At 40.5% G+C, this 18,216-nt stretch overlaps 4 protein-coding genes across 7 annotated transcripts in view; 2 read left to right on the top strand and 2 right to left on the bottom strand.

Moving 5' to 3' along the window:
- LOC106637499 (dynein regulatory complex subunit 7) overlaps positions 1 to 7,908 on the top strand; it is a 166,889-nt gene extending 158,981 nt beyond the window's left edge. Inside the window, exons 4-12 of the mRNA XM_089590826.1 lie at positions 4,805 to 5,158; positions 5,633 to 6,059; positions 6,122 to 6,379; positions 6,461 to 6,617; positions 6,705 to 6,771; positions 6,835 to 7,047; positions 7,117 to 7,338; positions 7,420 to 7,656; positions 7,726 to 7,908. Of these exons, the coding sequence (XP_089446952.1) occupies positions 4,805 to 5,158; positions 5,633 to 6,059; positions 6,122 to 6,379; positions 6,461 to 6,617; positions 6,705 to 6,771; positions 6,835 to 7,047; positions 7,117 to 7,338; positions 7,420 to 7,656; positions 7,726 to 7,908 (2,118 nt within the window). The remainder of the gene's footprint in view (positions 1 to 4,804; positions 5,159 to 5,632; positions 6,060 to 6,121; positions 6,380 to 6,460; positions 6,618 to 6,704; positions 6,772 to 6,834; positions 7,048 to 7,116; positions 7,339 to 7,419; positions 7,657 to 7,725) is intronic.
- An 87-nt stretch (positions 7,909 to 7,995) lies between these two features.
- On the bottom strand, positions 7,996 to 10,861 carry Bili (FERM domain-containing protein 8 Bili). Of its 3 annotated transcripts, none has more exons than XM_014350364.3 (6): positions 10,244 to 10,861; positions 9,388 to 9,918; positions 8,870 to 9,312; positions 8,618 to 8,776; positions 8,339 to 8,513; positions 7,996 to 8,208 (listed from the first exon to the last, which is right to left on the bottom strand). In XM_014350364.3, exons 1-6 carry the CDS (start codon positions 10,350 to 10,352, stop codon positions 8,168 to 8,170), a joined length of 1,458 nt encoding a protein of 485 aa, XP_014205850.2. In that variant the 5' UTR covers positions 10,353 to 10,861; the 3' UTR covers positions 7,996 to 8,167. The 3 variants fall into 3 exon arrangements, with proteins under 3 accessions (XP_014205850.2, XP_089447391.1, XP_089447392.1); XM_089591265.1 differs by having other exon boundaries at positions 9,388 to 9,868; positions 10,251 to 10,861; XM_089591266.1 differs by having other exon boundaries at positions 9,388 to 9,900; positions 10,283 to 10,861.
- Positions 10,862 to 11,071: 210 nt separating this feature from the next.
- On the bottom strand, positions 11,072 to 13,113 carry LOC106637520 (eukaryotic initiation factor 4A-III). Its single transcript, XM_014350321.2, has 5 exons — positions 12,889 to 13,113; positions 12,375 to 12,710; positions 12,039 to 12,261; positions 11,706 to 11,960; positions 11,072 to 11,622 (listed from the first exon to the last, which is right to left on the bottom strand). Exons 1-5 carry the CDS (start codon positions 13,034 to 13,036, stop codon positions 11,370 to 11,372), a joined length of 1,215 nt encoding a protein of 404 aa, XP_014205807.1. The 5' UTR covers positions 13,037 to 13,113; the 3' UTR covers positions 11,072 to 11,369.
- A 691-nt stretch (positions 13,114 to 13,804) lies between these two features.
- Positions 13,805 to 18,012, top strand: LOC106637533 (uncharacterized). 2 transcript variants are annotated; one of them, XM_089591461.1, is made up of 4 exons: positions 13,805 to 13,890; positions 13,988 to 14,089; positions 14,321 to 17,022; positions 17,102 to 18,012. In XM_089591461.1, exons 3-4 carry the CDS (start codon positions 14,341 to 14,343, stop codon positions 17,321 to 17,323), a joined length of 2,904 nt encoding a protein of 967 aa, XP_089447587.1. In that variant the 5' UTR covers positions 13,805 to 13,890; positions 13,988 to 14,089; positions 14,321 to 14,340; the 3' UTR covers positions 17,324 to 18,012. The 2 variants fall into 2 exon arrangements, with proteins under 2 accessions (XP_089447587.1, XP_089447586.1); XM_089591460.1 differs by having other exon boundaries at positions 13,805 to 13,908.
- Positions 18,013 to 18,216: the final 204 nt, after the last annotated feature.

The raw sequence follows: 18,216 nt of genomic DNA, 5'->3' as shown, positions 1-18,216 counted from the left end.
AACAACGAGGGGCAAAAAAAAAAAAAAAAAAAAAAAGGACACTTGATTAAATAACACATTATTGACCGACTCGCCCCTTTTCCGACTATACTAACAATACCCATTTGGAGGAAAAGAAGCCCTTCCATCGGGCAATCTATGCAGCCTCTGACCCACTAAGATCCTTCGAACCTCCCGAGTGCTCCCAATTTTTTTCTAAAGCAAAAAAAAAGAAGAACAAAAGAAAGAAAGAATCCACGGTAGCTCTCGAAGAAAAAAAAAAAAAAAAGCTTGCAAAAAAAGATCCCCGCGTGCTCATCAGGCACAAGCACGGAGAACCCCGGCTGCCGCGTCTTGCGAGGACTACCATGTAACATATACATGTATGTGTTCATTATAATACACGTGTGCAGTTGAGCACCGCTCGCCGCAGCTGCCGCGCTTCCACGACCCATATATATATATATATATATATATATATATATATATATATATATATATATATATATATATATATATATATATATATATATACACCTACATACACGTGCACATAGTACTCTCTCCCTCGACGCCGCAGCGGCCGGTATTATCTCTCCGCGCGTAGCCTGTGCCCTCGGCCCTCCCTCTGCGCGCTTATTTTCGTCGTGTCTGTGTACGTGTACACCTATATGCACGGCGACGTCATTGCACGTTCTCGTATAGCTAGCTATAGGGTACATATATGTACGAGTATACGTGGGATGGGGGAGATCCGCAGTGGCTCGCGCCGTCTTCGTCCCACGTGGCTGGATCGCGAGAGCGCGTACTGCTCCCGGAATGAGGTTGACGAGCCGGACGAGGAAATGGGGGGGGGGCTTGGCTATATATGCGTGCATATATAACACCGCAGCAGCAGGGAAACGACCGACCCCCCGGTGGGTGGGTTGGGCCTTCTCTTGGCGACGAGCTTCGATGGACGGACAGGCGAATGGAGAGGAGAGGGTGAGTTTGGAGGAAGGAAAAACAACTGGTCTTTCTCTTCCTTTTTATCTCTGGTGGATCACGAGGTGTTTTTGTGCCGCGCGGAGGAGGGAAGAGAAAAAACAAATAGCAGAGCTGGCTTCTCTCCCTCTCTCTGGGAGGAAAAGAACTAGCGGAGGGTGACACCTTTCGGCTTCTCGTTACGCTCCGAAAATCCCTCCGAGGACAAGGGGGGAAAAATAAAGGTGCTCGCAAGCTCATGACTTGAGCGAGTGGAAGGTCTCGTAGAGGATGCTTTTTTTTCTTTTCTTTTCATCTCGACAGTTTTTTTTTTTTTTTACTTTTCACTTGAACTGGTTTTCCGGATCTTACTGAGTCCTTGGTACGAAAAATTTGATTCGCCACACGAAAGCGCCATCCAACCGGAGCTACCCCATGTAACCCCTATACGATAGGGCTTGTGTGACGAAAATAACTATTCTAAATCACTTTCATCTTAAAGGTCTATGGTGAATTACTCCCAATTTTTAATTAACAATGACATTGTATAGCGCAAACAATAGTCACGGTGTTTTTGTGGCATTCACGTGGCTCCAAGTACGAAGTGGAGCTTTCACGTGTAAAGATCATCTAGTCGAAAAACAAACAGGGTCGAAAGAGCTTGAAAAAGTTAACGCAGAAGTTACAGACGCTTGGGAAAGAGTAAAGGTATAGTATACGACCGGCAGTGCTCATAAACGCGTTTACAAAAAGTGCCCCAGTACACAACGTGTCGCTTTTTCCCCACCATCCAATTCCAGGATAATCTCTCCCTTATTCTCCGCTTGTACCGACGGGCTTTCACTTTTCGCTAAATAAATGGCCCCACCTTTCTCTCTCTCTCTCTATCTCTCCTGCTCCGATGCGCTCTTAACCTTCAAACCCAGTGAACTTCAAAAGCCGAGTTTTCGCTTCTCTATGCAATTTCGCCTAACCTGTACAATGCCATTCAGCCACTATTCACGAACCACGTGCTGACACTGCAATTTATTGTAATGTGTATCACTGCACAAAGTCCTAATCGGTTTTCAAAGGTGACTCATCATTTCACAGTCGCTTTGATTATTTTGAAAAGGGTAAAATTACAATAAATGTTTGCACTGTAATTTAAAAAATTACATTTTTTAAAATAATCTCACAGCGCGAAACCGAGGTTACAATTCATGTAGAAAAAACAAAAAAATCTACTTCCCGAAATGTTTAAATCAAGTTCCGAAATTTCCGTGCGTTCGAACAGAAGTACGTTGAACCGTAATCGAACCCTTCACCCCATCATCAACGAAACTCAGCGTGCAAAATAAAGCCCAAGTTGTTTATCCCCCCTTTGAAAAAGTCGTATACCTCGTCTCAATGTCAAGATCCGCTTGCTCTTCCTTTTAGCAGCGCCACAACAATAGCCATGTAGAGCCCGGTCTCGAACACAAGTAGTAACAGCCCGTTATTCGTCAGACTGCAGTAAAAGAAATAAAGAACCAACACAGATCCAAGCCAAGCGAGAATCTACGTGCACATGCACACGCAGTCGAGTTGGGCGGAGCAAGGGGTGGGAGGCAGAGAGAGAGCGAGAGAGAGAGAGAGAGGAAGTCAAGGACGACAGGGGAGACTACATGCATATAGCGCGTGGCGGCAGCATCGGAAACAGCTCTGGCAGTAAAAAAAGGCCAGTCTCGGCGCAGACTCGAAAAAGTATGGAGAAATAAAGGAATGGAAGAAAAAAAATGCAGAGAGAGACTATGTGTACCTATATACGTACACGTGCACACATAACAAACACGGAAAACGGCTGATCGGAGGGATCAGCTGATCGTCAGCACGCACGTGCCGACTCCATTACTACTACTATACTACAAAAGAGAGAGAGAGAGAGAGAAAGAGCGCGTTCTCGCCCCCCACTCTCCGGCCTTTTTCTCTTCCCCTCCCCTTGTTCCCCGCGCCATATCCTGCTTTTACGGTGTGCGGATGTAGGCTGGAGCACACATGTGTACCTTTACGCTAGCGTATGACCTGTATTTCCGCAAAAGAGAAATACGAGTGTATTCATTGAGAAGAGAAGGAGAGGAGGAGGTAAAAGAGTGGGAGAAAAGCGTCGGCAAATATATCTACGTATATGTGTGTGCCTACCCACAAATTCACATCCAGAATCCAGATGCGTGTGTACATGTATGGGCTGTGTATTGCGTACGTTGGTTAACGACACCGAACGAGTTCTTCGTCCCTCTCTACCCATCCATTTCGCACGAAGCGTTACTCTCCTTTTCTATATACATCCATCTTCTTGCGCGTACATGCTTTTATATACGTATATAATGGGTTAAGAAAGCGAGTGAGAGAAATAAGGAGGGAGAGGGAACTGGAACGAGGCGCACTCGGCTTTTCAATGTCAATGTCATCTTCCGCTCCTCCGAGCTCCGAGCGAGAAACGGAGGGAATTTCACGGAGAATATAAATCCCTCTTTCTCTATCTCTCTTTGCGCCCCCCCCCCCTCCCTCTCTCTGTCTCCTCTGTAAGGAGCTTTACCACGGCAACACGGGAGAGCGGGGGAAAGAAAGAGGGAGAGGGAAACCGACATCTGCGGCTGCACCGCTCTTATATACATTATGTAATTTCATTCAAGTTCGCCGGCCGGCCGGTGTCTCTCTTTTTTCCCCCTCCCCACACCGTCTTTTTACATATCTCTCTTTCTCTTTCTACCTGTGGTGGTTTATACAGCTATATGATTGTACGTACGTATACGGCACTTGCAATAGAATCACGTGTTTACATTTTCTACCTCTCTCTCGTGTACAGCAGCCCCTCCGTTTACTCCGTTTATCCCTCTCCTCTCGGCCCCTTCCACCCCTCGCAGAATTTCTTGCGTCGTCTGCTACTCTCGGTGGCGGCAACGGCTCACTCTCACTCGTCATGCAGTTTAATGTAGGTCTATGTGCGGGCGCAGCCAGTGAACCGGTTATTGTTGTTATTGTGCCCGTACCGGCATTTCACCGGTAGGAATTTCCGATGACGACATGAGAGATGTTTTGGGTCAGGGTGGAGACAGAGGGAGCTAAAAGCTTGATAACAAGCGCCGCGGCTTGGGTTTTTTTATCATTTCGTTATTCCGGGAGTGGCCTACCAACCGATGGTAACATTACCCACTGTCAATGATGACCGGGTCATACGAGCATTTTAAGAATGATGGTGATTCATTCAGATCGGCAAATAATCATTCGTTGGCAATTAATCTTTACACGTTATGCAAAGAGAAAAATGCAACATTAAAATATATGATTGTTAAATGATTTTGCAAAATTTTTCTGAAAACATGTATTATTTAGCAGTATTGTGGTAAATTGATATTTTCATCTATAAAATCTATGCTTTGGAGATGTTAGGGTTGATAAACCTCATTTATATACATCAGGGATTATCCTCATAAAACTAAAAAATCCCAACACGTACACTTTTACTTGTGTCTGACCAAACACTTACGTTACTACTTATTTTACTGCATTAACCACCTAACACGCGTAGGATCATCCGGAAGAGACTTAAAATCATACCGATCATTGTCTCTTTAAATTTAAGAGATGTAAACATTCTTGAAAAATGCAATAAGTTGAACTCCTTTGAATTCGTTTATGAATGGCTTTATAAGAAATCCATAAAAATTGTTGCGATCCGTCCTATTCTACTTGAAATCGTTACTTTCCACGATAATTTTACACATTCAACCGTATAACTTTAATGTACTTCGACCTCACAAACAACTCCCCAAACTGCCATTTCATTCTAAAATCTTTTAATTCGTCAGGAACTAAACACAAACGTGTTTTCTGATTACAGCCCAAGCACCTGTATTCGCCCACGTACTTGTTGCGCATCAGACGGGGCAACAGCTTCGAGCTCGCAACATTTCTCGTGTCTCTCCTCCTCGGTCTCGGTTACAACGCTTACGTCGTCAGTGGCTATGCCTCCAGGGAGCAAACGCTTTGCGATCGGCGGATGCTGCCTTGCCCGTACTTGCCTCGTGAAAAGGAAGCCGAGCCTCCGCCACCATCCGTCGATAAGTCCAAGTACAGACCGAAATCGCCGCCGGATTTTAAGAGCAAGTTTATCGAAGAGATGGAAGCTCGGGAGCGCAGGAAGGTTGAAGCCGAGCTAGAGGAACGGGAGAATCAGCGCATACGAATGATAACCGTGAGAAAATTTTTTTTTTTTTTTTTTTTAACTTTATCCTTTTTAGCTTGAAAATATTTCCTTTTAGTTTATGTTTTTACTTATTTTAAACGAGGGGTATTATCAAGTATATTTTTAACAAACAAAATAAGACTAACAATGCGTGTGACCCGCTTAGGACATCGAAAATTACGGAACAAGTGAAAACAGTCAACGTATGGTCAGACGCGTTAATTTTCGAGACCCCCTGCTTTTTTATCTGGTTTTAGTCCAAAGATCATATATAAATCAAATATATTTCATTGTTGTTGGGACACGACAAATTAGGGAACAAGTGAAAACAGTCAACGTATGGTCAGACGCGTTGATTTTCGAGGCCCTCTGCTTTTTTATAGGGTCTTCTTTTACATAGACCACTTGAGTCAAATGTATTTTCAATGTTTATCAAAGGAATCGAAATAAAAATATGTAAAAATAAGTAAATAAACGCACCAGGAGCTCGAGCGACCTCCCCCGGACCGTTACTTTGGCCAAAGAATCCACGCCTGGGTGCTCCTGCTGCCGAACCTCGCGGACACTTCGGTGGGGCCGGCCTCCGAGATAACGGAGTCCCTATTCATCGAGCCGTCCACCGGCGTCTCGTATCCACCCCGAGAACCCGCCACCGGAAACCTGTACCTCGGTATCGAGAGCATTTGGAACAACCGTAATTACTGGGTGAACATGCAAAACTGCACGGAGGCTTGCACGGGACTCGAGTGGGATTTGTCGGACGTCAAATTGTGGGAACACTTTCTGGCCGGGGAGCCGAGGGAATTGCGAAACGTCGAAGACGACGAGGACGAGGAGGTACAAGTGCGCCGGGACTTTCACATGGTCATGCCTGCGTCTTACGTCGAGCGCATCGAGATACCGTACAAAGGTCGGTTTCATAGTACTACGAGTCGATGTACCTTCAACGCGTGAATACTCTCAATTGTGCAGATTACGAGCTGCGATATCCGAACGGGAAGAAGACCATTTATTTCAAAAAGTGCAGGGTCGACTTGTATGGTCCGTATTTACGGCCGGACGGTTTGATCGAAAGAGTCACTCAGTACCGGGAGTACGAGTATAGGACGAGGACATTCATCAACGAATACTTTAGCAATCGCAGCGATGGCCTCGTGAGATCTGACAAGGATGTGGTCAAGGAAATCGTCACCGATCATTACGCGTTAGGCCGGAAGGATTTTTGCAAAGGTACAGAATGACACTCGGTGAATATACTTTTTTTTGTTTGTATGTAAAAATTTTGGATTTTTTTTTTTTTAATTCTTTCAGTCCATCAGTATTTCGCAAACAGCTCGGGTACCGTTGACGAGGAGCGAACCATCGAGTTCTACGCCGGCAGAAGACTCGACGAGCTCCGTCGTATGAAAATGAATCCATTTTACGCATCGCAAGACTACGAAAATCGTGATGATCGTCTTTACAATCGGTTATCACTCGCAATCACTTTTTATTATTCACTATTTATCGTTTACAGTAAAATCACCAACACTCATGATAACGTGTTTCTTTCTAGCTTTGTCGAATTTTCTCCCTACAGCGAGGAGTACGTGGAAAATAATATTCATTATCGAAATCTAGCAGTAAGTTGTCAATAATATCACGTTTTGAAATAGTATAACTGCATCGTTCATATTTTTTTTTAGAAAATCGTAGAAAAGTTTCACAGAAACGAAGAGTTGCCGGCGAGCAAAGACGTCGCGGTACGTGAGTTCAATTTCGTAGATAATGAGATTCGCCTGACTTATCACTACGACGTGGGCGAGTACACGCAAGCCACTCGGACGTTCATAAAGCCACCTGTGACTGAAAGAGGAGATAAGCTCGTTTTCACGCCCGACATGACCTACGCGTATAATGTAAGCTTATTTCTCTTATTTTGCAAACGGATGAAAGTTTGTTTGGATTATTTATTCCGTGCACGATAGCCCAATCCGCTAGCTTTGCCCGAAAACTTTGACGATTTAATCGAGGAGTTGGAAAAGCTGTTGAACGAGGAGGAACTTTCGGTAATGCAAGTCCGAAAGGCCGAGTCTGAAATATTTAAGTTCCTGTCGGTCAGGGCAAAGGAGTACTCGAAACCTGAACTCGAGGTTTACGCGTTCGATCCCATCAGGAACGAGGAAGCTTTAGCTGGCCTGATGGCAAAGGTGTGCAACATAATAACAAACGAGGATGAAAAAAAAAAATAATTATTATTACTTGATCGTTGCTCATGAAAAACTTTTTAGGCGGAAAAATTGAAGGCTCAAAGTAAACGAGAATTGGAGGGAAAAGTCGATTTTTTGCAACCGTATTTGGCGCGAATCGGTAATCTGAAGTACCTAACACTGAAGCAAGCGACCGAAATCAGAGATGCCTGCCTCAATGATTTGAAGCAGGCTCTGGTCAACAGGGCCAATCACATTTTACGAGAATTCGAGAAATGCAGCGATGAATTGGAAAATTGGCAATCAGCGCTTACCAATGTATGACATTTTTTATTTTATTTTTTTTTTTCTTCTATTTAAATTTATTAATATATTACTTGTCGGCAGTCGGAGGGTATGAGCAAAGAAGAGAAAGAATCGCTGCTGGAAAAGGTCAACAAAGCGAATCTGAGACTTCATACGCTGGAAGTGCGATTAGCTCGTCATCGCGATCTCGCATCGTTCCGATACAACAGAGTCGTCGAGATCGTGAAATCGGACAGGCGTCTTTCCATCCTTTACGAACGTTGACTCGAAAAATTAAAAATTCTAGAAAAAAAAAAAAAAAACATTCAGTAACGAATATGCATGGTCAAATGAAAAATGCCTCGGTACGTGTAAAAGGATCGCCTAATAATTTATTTCATTGAACAATGAACGGCGCTCGATAGATTTTGTACAGAATGTGAGTTTTTATACAAAATGTAGGTTCTTTTTTGGCTCTAATAATTTGTTTTTTCACAATTACGTTATATGACGTGAGAGTTGAGGTACTTGCAGGAGCGAACAGCTATTGAATGGACCACGAACCCATTTGACCGATGCAGTGGCCTAAATTAAACAATCAAGGTATTACGATTTTTTTCTTGTTTTCCACAATGTTTTAAAAATCTTTCAACAATCACTCATCATGCATATAAATATCTATATTATACACATTTATTGTTTTTCCGTCAATTACCTTCCTCGTCGAACGTGGCAAGGGTGAATTTGCTAAGTTTATTCGTAAAACTTCCAAAATTCGACAGCATCGAATTGTCCTGTAATCTGTTGTTGGCGTTCACGTTTTCGTCCGCCGCTTCGTTCTGTTTGCTCTCCTCCACGAAGCCCGTTATCAGCGTATCCATCATTATTGCCTACAACGAAACGCATCGTATTCAACAATGAAAAAAAAAAAAAAAAAAAAAAAAGAAAAAGAAATTTGGATTTTCCAAATCAATGTAAGAAAAATGGTCCTCACTTGTCTCGAGAATACTTGTAGTATTTTAATGACTCGCGCGCCGTTCTCCCGCACCGGAAACTGGAGGATCAAGCAAGGCAAGCAATCCGGATTCGTCTCGTCGGACGGCTTAAGCATACCCCAATTTAATTCCGAGTACCTCAATCCCAACAAGAGACTCTGAAAAACACACACCAAAAAAAAACTCGTAAGTATACAATTGTCAGTAACGGAGCACCGGTAGGTATAGGTACTATGACGGGCACTACTAACACACTGGGTGTCGTCGACTATGTACACTCCGATGGTATTGATGGCCACGAGAACAGGCACGTCCCTGTTCATGATCCATGAGGCCAAGCCCCGGACGGGCCTCTCGATCTGCCCGTGGAAAAAGGCCGCCCCGTAGCAGGGCAATCCCCAGCAAAACTCCAAGTACTTCCTGACGAGTTTGCGGGGATTGGCGTTGGGCCCGGTCGTGTGGTTCGGTATCCGCTTGTACTGCTCGAGCAAGCGCGCCTCGGGCGAGCCCTTGCCCCCGAGGCCCAGGCCCAACAGCAACGAGGGCGTGTTGTAATGGTGGGGCAAAAAGTGCCTGCGGTGCTTACGGAAAAAGGCCAACGTGTGCGTCTGTACGTTGTACGGGCCAAGCTCTATCCGCGCCTGTAACGCGCCCAAACTCGTGTACCGCGCCTGGCTCTCGCACGGATATCGTCCTGCAGGTAAATAGTTAAAAAAACAAAAAAAAAATTAATACAAAAAATAAATAATAATATAAAACATGTACGTACCATCGAGAACGTTGCGCTTGGCCTCCGCGTAGAGAAGCTCGAGGATCTTGGGCTCCTTGATCTGCTCCTCGTCCCTCCGCGAGAGAAAGACGTTTCTCCGGAAGTACAGCAACGGCTCCTCGTCACTGGTGTCCCTGATTGTGCTGTTGACACCGTTGCTGCTGGAGCTCTGTTGGGTGGAATACTTATTGACTAATCGAGGCCACTTTGTTGCTAAATCCAGGGGTCTGTGGCTCGGCCTCAGCTGAAGCTCGAGCTGGGACGAGCATAGCCAGAGGGCAAAGACCGGTTGGTTGCTCGTGCACGGGGGCGTCCTGGTCAGCCCGAGCTCGCCGTCCGACTGGATCATGCTGACTATCTGCTGGGCCGTCGTGCTCTTGTCCACGTCCATCATCAAGCAAACCTCGGACATCAGGTAGATCGCTATGCATATCGTTGTCGCGCGCTCCGATTGTTGCTGCTGCTGCTGCTGCTGTTGTGGTTGCTGATGCTGTTGTTGTTGCTGCTGCTGCTGTTGACTGCCTGGTTTTTCTTTAATGCGCAAAAATTGTTTTTCATCATCATACCACTGATCTCTCAAATGATTGGTTTTTAGTTATAGTTTGTAATATTAAAAATTGATGCGAAACATCGTGCACTTATTGGAACTACTGTCGTAAATACAATTTACGTGACCATTTTATAACGAATAAAAATTGTCGATAACAAGTTTGCATACGTGCATAAATAAATTGATGTGTTTGGATTGAATCACCTTTCGTGTAATTTTACCCAAGACAATTGATTGATGACCAAATAAAAAAATAAAATAAAAAAATAAGATAATCACGTGAAAGAGGGCAAAAAAAATCCTTACGCGTTTGACAGGCTCCCTCGTGTTGTTGTTTGTAATCATGTTGATAGCGACAAAATATCTGGTTCCTTATTTTGTTGCCGCAGTCGTCCTGCTGCTCCATATTATACATGTGCTCCCTCGAACTCTCACTCTCAGCTACCCTACTTACACGCCTACCCTTAAAATAGTAATTTTTCTTACAATTAACAACGACGAGCCACCAAATCCATTGCTCGCAGCCATGACTCTCCCGAATAAAAAAATCACTCTCTCTTCTTCAGTTATATTCCCAACTTTGTGGTTTATTTTTTATTTGTCAATTCTTCTTTCTTCCATTTGGTATTTACATTGTGCTGTCACTTATCCTCCCTTCCCCGAGACATAAGCTTACGCCTCGAGCGACCTTCCATGTCCTACTCTTCTCTCTCTCGTTCACACTGAACTCTTCTCCATTCCTCGAACCGCACCACGACCAAACTTCTTCACAGCCCCGTTTTCACCGAACCCCAGGCGATTTGTTACAACTTTACTTTTTTTTTTTTTTTTTTTTTTTCTAATTCGGGGGTAACCCGTGGCTTTAACAATGATTAACGAGGAGCAGCATTTCTACTTCACGTTATTTGGCCGAGATCCGACGACACATCTTTACCTACCGAAGCGACGACCACTGCACACCACACACGTCGTGTTGCTGAGTACGCTATAGGGGTGTTTATTGATTTTTCGCGTCTCGAGCCGTGCTTTCTCGTATACGAGGTCAGAAACTCGACGTTGTTGTTCGGGCTGCTCTTGAGACGCGGGAGGATGGAGCGCTTGATTTTTAAAATGAAAAACGGCGTGATTGTGGATTTTTTTTTCTTCAGTTTTTATTGACAGTATAAATTTTACTTTTCGTGTAACAGGGTACCGTTACTCTGTAATATTCCGAGACACCTTACGTGTCCAGTGGGTTAAAAAATAGTTGATATTTCTGTTGACAAACTAAAAATGCATTTTTTAATACACAGTTGATAACTTGGGTCAAGATAAATTTCATATCTTACGCGATATGTGCATACAACAAAACGCAAACACCATAATTCTCTAGACTTAAGATTACTATCTTAAACGTTAATCTGTGAGGCGATGATAAAAAAAAGTAGGCTATTTATATCAAGTCAGCTACGTTCATGGGCATTTCGTCTATCTGTGTGGAATAGTACTGTTCTATGTCTCGAAGAATCCTGATGTCATCGTTCTTTACGAAATTGATGGAGACACCTTTACGTCCGAAACGACCCGATCGGCCGATTCTGTGAATGTACAACTCACGATTGTTTGGTAAATCGTAGTTTATGACGAGGGATACTTGTTGAACATCGATACCTCGTGCCCAGACGTCTGTGGTGATTAAAACTCGACTAAAAGTAATACATATATTATTCATAATACAACTTAAAGAATCCAAGTCATTACAAAGTTATAGTGTTAACAATGTTTCTACCTTTGACCAGATCTGAATTCTTTCATTATGTTGTCTCTTTCTTTCTGTGGCATGTCTCCGTGCATGGAGCAGACTGTGAAATTGGATTCTCTCATCTTCTCGGTCAACCAATCGACCTTACGTTTTGTGTTACAGAAAATAACAGCCTGTGTGATTGTAAGTGTGTCGTAGAGATCACAAAGCGTGTCAAATTTCCATTCTTCGCGCTCGACTGCGACGAAAAATTGCTTGATACCTTCGAGGGTCAACTCGTCACTAAAAACGTATGATAAAAAAAATCAAAAAATTTTGCTGATTAAAAAAAATACATTTTATATGTAAAAGAAAACTTACCGTTTTACGAGGATTCTAATGGGATCTGTCATGAATTTGCTGGTCATTTCCAAAATTTCGTGAGGCAATGTGGCTGATACCAGAACTACTTGAGTTGCAGGAGGAAGATAACGGTAAACGTCATAAATTTGTTCTTTGAAACCTTTGTTTAACATTTCGTCAGACTCATCAAGAACAAGCATCTTTATGGCCCTTGTTCGTAAAACTCTCCTTTTAATCATATCTAAAAAATAGAACAGAGGTTTACAGTTACAATCAGAAAAAATGATCTAGTCTTTTCAAGTGTAGATTCAACTTATGTTCTGAAAGTGTATGTCAACTAATTTGATTACTTACCAAAAACTCTCCCAGGTGTACCAGAAACCACATGCTGTCCATAATCCAGTTTTCTGATGTCCTCACCCAAGTTCGTGCCACCAATGCAGGCATGGCATTGAACATTCATAAAATCACCCAGGGCTAGGATAACTTTCTGAATTTGTGTAGCAAGTTCTCTAGTTGGCGAGAGAACGAGGACTTGGGTCTCGCGCAGTTGCGTGTCTAAAGATTGCAAAATCGCAATAGAGAATGTGGCAGTTTTACCAGTACCGGATTGAGCCTGGGCAATGACATCTCTGCCTCTCATAATTGGCTTGATTGATCGCTGTTGGATAGCGGAAGGCTTCTCAAAACCTGTAAACAAACATCGATACATCATTTAATTAGCATAAATTAGTATTTTTTAAAACTATTTTTTATTGATTTTACTGTACTTGAGATGTATGTAGGTAAACAAAACGTCAACAAACCAAAAGGTAAACGTTGGGATTTTGAGGTTATAGATTGCACTGATGAACGAAAGAGAGCTTACCGTATGCGTAGATTCCTCGGAGAAGCTCGTCCCGAAGACCCATATTGTCGAAGGTCGGAATGACCTCGACATCTTCACTTGTTTCGAATTCAACATTTGATAAATCCTCGTTTTGAGCAGCAACACGTCGCAACTTAGCTTCCGCCATTTTTCTTGCTGTTTGTTACTTTCACTGCTGGTGATCGCGATCAACTACATTAACCATAGATACCTCTATGACATTAACAAGTCATCCAGTGACATCAGTACGACAGTGACATCCGGAATCCGGACTATCTATAATATAAAGTATAAGTGTATTGTATGAGTATAAAAATATCAAGATTAAATTAATTAAATAATAATAGCTAAAGAGAAAAAGAAGCATTCCATTCTTAGACATATTTTTTCACAAATAATATGAGTTTTACAAACAACTGTGAAAAATGTTCGGAGTATAATTTGTTCTAAGTAATCAATGTAATTTTTCGTTAATATGTATGTATAATTAAATTAACAAAAATTACGAGTAAAAAAAATGTATTTATTCATCGTGTTTCAACATTTATTACATTTATAACTTAGCACCAAAATGTGCTTTTTTTTAACAAAATAGAGTGATATTGGTTTGTCCAATAATCGTGGAAATTTTTTATTTCGAATATTAAAATACATATGTTTGCCATGTATTCCAGCAAAAGTAAACTAATTCTCCTAAACCTTATTTTATTTCATCACAACTGATTTTTTTTTTTTTTTTGCGTACTGAATTAAGCTATGGAATTAAAAACTTTTCTTCTGATTATATTATTAAGGTACCATTTGTGTTTGAATGTTCGCGCCTTCAAGCACTACGCTTGAAGCGCCACCTGCGCTACACGCTGGGTACCAAAACTATCAAAATTCAATTCAAAAAAACAAACCGAATTGTAACGCGAGTTACGCGAGCAAACGTAATTTTAGCGGGCTGCGTAATAAATGATCTATTGTTGTAGTAACCGAGTAATAAACACGTTTCGCAAAGTATTATATTATTAAAAAGTTTAGCATTGACTTGTTTGCTTGCAACTTTAATGATTTTGATGCTTAGTGACAAATTCTGGCCTTTTTTTTGTTCAAGGTAGTGGTGACGCTTGATTTCAAGGTTATAGGCTTTCGTATACTTTGTCATGGGAAAGTGTTAGAATATTCCTTTGAAGCTCGAAGGATATATTTTGTGTGTGTAAGTACTTATAACTTGTTTATGACCACTTAGTTACAATAACTTTGATAAGCACTATGAATTAGAGAGAGAATTAGGTCTGACACTTGAATAAGAGAAAAGTACTGTTTGATAACTCAAACACGTCACGTCTCGATCTCACATCATTTGTCTTCAAAACCAAACCCTATTCATACTTTTATTATATATATTATACATATTACCTATTACATACTTTTTTTTTTATTTTAGGAAGGAAACAGTTGACGATCATGTCGCGAATCACTCGGAGCAATGAAGTTCATACAAAGAAAAAAAATCAAGTAAAATCAAAAATGAGCAGCAAAACCGCTACCAAGAGAGTTGTAAGGAAAGCGGATCAGAAAACAGAACCAGATGTTCTCAGTAAATTGGACAGTCCGTGTGTTAATGTACCAGTGCCCAAAAACAAAAAGTGTAGTAATAAAGAAATTGAAGATATACTCAATGAAAATCAAGAAATGAATATTCGCAGAGCAAAATTGAGCGATGGCAAAATGTCAAGTAAAGTCACTCAAATACCTGTTGTTAAACTAGATCGATTAGAAACGGCAAAACAAATAACGGATAATCTAAAAAATTCAAAGAAAAACAGCATGCTAAGAAAGAAAAATATGTCAATGGAAGAAGTAGAAGGTTTATTAAATGATGATGATAATGAAGAAGCAGGTGAAATTGAAACAAATACTAGGGATACTGATTCTGAGCTCGAGGATAACCAAAAAAATTACCCTAAAATACAACCTGAGGGCAGTGATTCTCATGAATCACAAGAAAACTTGCCTAATGAAGAGGAAGCAGGAAAAATTCAGAAAAATAAAAAATTCTTTAGGTACAAGCAAATTGAAGTGAAGGAAGGGAAGTCCGCTACTACTTCTAAAAGACCACGCAGACAAGCTGCCTGTAAGAAAGCCAAGATGGTTGATGATGATGATAGTGATCTTGATGTAATAATGAAGGTAGATAAGCAACCCACAGAGCCTTCGAAGAAAAATCTTCGCTGTCAGGCGACTAAAAATTACTGTGAACTATCTCAGATAATGCAAAGTTCTAATTTGGCTACCATAAAAGAAACAGAAAATGAAAAAGTGGTTGATAAGGAAGCTGAAGGTAGTCATAAAAATCATTTGCCAATTTATAAACAAGAATTAAAGTTATCTCAAGAAAATATCAGGGATAAAGAAGAAATTTACGAATTTCCTGATAATTCTCAAGAAAAAGTAGAAAAAGGTAAAAAGAAAAAAAAGGTAGTAAAAAGACCAGCTGTGAAACGCCCTAAAAAGGTTGCCAGTACAAAACTTGTTGCAGCTGAGAAGAAGTCGAAAAAACTTACTCATCAAGTTCCTCGAACTGTACAATTTAAAGAAAATGGAATAATGAAAGGTAATGATCTTCAGCCTAAAGGTAATATTAACACTGTTATCTCCAACCGAGCAGTTCCAAAAGATATACCTAACATAGAAGGAGTTGGAGAGATTCCAGCAATTAAAATCATATCTTGTGAAAAGTTAGATGGAAGTAAGAGAATCAATTTAATGACAACTCCAAATATACCCAAAACGATAAATTCTGAACTAAAACTTTTTGGTCCTACTAATGCTATAACTTCACAACCCAAATCTTCTTTCAACAATATGATGAATCATTCGCTGATTAGGCAATCCATGTCGCCCATTGTCAAATGTAATAACAACGATGATTTTGATGATGGTAGTCCTTGGAGACCAATAGCTTTTTCTCGTGTTAATAGAGTTGTGCAAAGCACACCGCAAATTATAAGGCCACCGTTTAATCGAGGAAAAAAATTACCAATCCCAATGCCGTTGAAGGAAAAATCGATTTGCTCAATGGATACAATCCACATTTCATCAGAAAATCCTGATGGGTCAGTTAAAGTAAATAAAACTAATGCTCCAGAAACAAAGACCTCAGTGTCTCCTAGGAAATTTGGAACTGTAATCACAAATACCAATCCTCTACAGAGTCAATCTCATGAGAGTATATATGATGCAAAAACTGTGATTGATAACAGCAAAAAAACATCAACAATTCAGGGATTCTCTATGCAGACAACAATTAAAGATAATCAACCGTCACCAGCAAAGATCACTTCTCCACAAAGTGCATTTGCAGAACAACCGACATGTAATGAGCTTTCTGCTGCTGTTGGTAAGGAAAATATACAAGAGAGTCCAAGTAAGCAAAATAATGAAAATGACGGGATTCCCGTGAGGTTTCAACAAACAAAAACTTTCGAAAAACCAACGATTGAAAAACGTTACCCTGTAAAACTAAAACAAACGAATCTTAATGCATTTCTTAATCGAATTGAAATGCCAGAAAGCACATGCATATCTACCCCTCACGGTATCTTTGACGATATACCCGCCTCGCCAAGAAAGCCGAAAAAATTGAAGGAGCAAAATGTTGAATTCAACGCAAAAAATGCCTTTGGTTTCGATGATGATGATACGACGGACGAAATACTCTTTGTTGAATCAGCACCTCACTCGAAAATTGTCACAGAAAAAGATGTTAAATCAAATATAAAAGGGAAAGTGTTCACCAATGCTAGAGTGAAGTCAGCTATGTCAGTAAAGGCTTCAAAGAAAAAATCCAATAAAAAACCTTTGCTGAAAGCTGCTTTGAAAAAGAATAGAAAGCAGGAAGAAATGACTACTGAAAATTCAGATGATAGTAGTTGTAGTACTAGTAGTGATGCAGTTAAAGAGACCGAAAAGACAAAAAACCACGCGGCAAACGACAACGACCTAGAGCCGAAACAGAAAGAACTCTTGAATGCCGTATCGTTTTCAGATACTTTCGACATCATCTCAGAGAATGAAGATTTAAAATCTAAAATACCTGAAGAAGTTCCTTTGTTTGTGGATTTGGAACCAGTTCATTTTTCAAAGGTAACATGACAATTTAACTAATTTTCTCAGTATAGTAAAAAAAAAACGTACATAACAAAATGTTGAATAATTATTTCAGCCTCCAAGGCGGTCATACCAGAAACGCAAACAAGAGGTTCACATAGGTGAAAACAAAGAGAGCGACGATAGCGACGACGAAGAACGCAAAAAATTATTGAAACAAAAAAAGAAGAAGAAGGATAATTTAAGTAAAGAGGATCGAAAGCGAATGAATCAATGGGTCAAAAGCATTAATGAAACGTTTGAGGAAATAGATCATTTTGATCTAGTGGTCGAGTAGATTTTGTATATTTATTCTGGACAATATGTTTAAACGCCAATGATTCAGAAACATTGTGATCGCCTTCAAAATCAGTCCCTATGTATGTATTGAAATTCTCCCAGATACTGTAAATAATTCATTTAAACTATTTCATTTTACGTAATTGTAAAAAAGTATTGTAAACTGTAATAATTTTGATATTATTTTATTATTAAGTATGCTTTATCAAATGTTTCGTTAAAACTTGCGTAATTTTGAAAATCGCCAACTTTCGTAGCGCGTAATTTATTTTGCGCTCCGCGATGGCTTTAAACATCCAATATATTATTTGCTTGCCACGTTAATTTGTATCCTCCGAAAGTTTCAAATTAAGTTCTTTGAAATGTCTCATAATATTATAAATTGTTTAAACTTTTATCCTTTTTTTTTTCTATGCATTGAATGTACAAGTATTGATCAAGAACCCATTAACTCTGACAAAAACTTTGAAAGACACGGAATTTTCAGCAGTTACTGGCCTGAGTAGCAATTTTCTTTGAGAAATCTGTTTTCCGTGCTAAAGTTTTGTACAAAAACGTATTCCAGAGGAAATCAACCTCGTGTATTCCTATTATATATGTTCAGATCCGTACGTAACAATAGATGCAAAAAATTTTGTTTAATTCCATATAAGAGAAATCAATGCAATAAACGTACATCTAAACGTATACTTTGTACACAGTATCAGCTACCATTTTCATTTCCATCGTCCACTCATTTGCGTTTCCGAAATGACCTTGGTCCGTTTTAGCGCGCAGTAAAGAAAAATGATTTGCAGCGGAAGAAAGAAAATTTCACGCTAATTATCCAAAGCTCGCACACACACCCGTTGATGTACAAAAGTCGCCAGCACAAAGCCACGAGAAAGACGC

Source organism: Copidosoma floridanum, unplaced genomic scaffold (genome assembly GCF_036245765.1).
Source record: "Copidosoma floridanum isolate Cflo_tuat_1 unplaced genomic scaffold, Cflo_Japanese_pri ptg000013l, whole genome shotgun sequence".
NCBI lineage: Eukaryota > Metazoa > Arthropoda > Insecta > Hymenoptera > Encyrtidae > Copidosoma > Copidosoma floridanum.
This window is presented reverse-complemented; position numbering and strand designations above follow the sequence as displayed.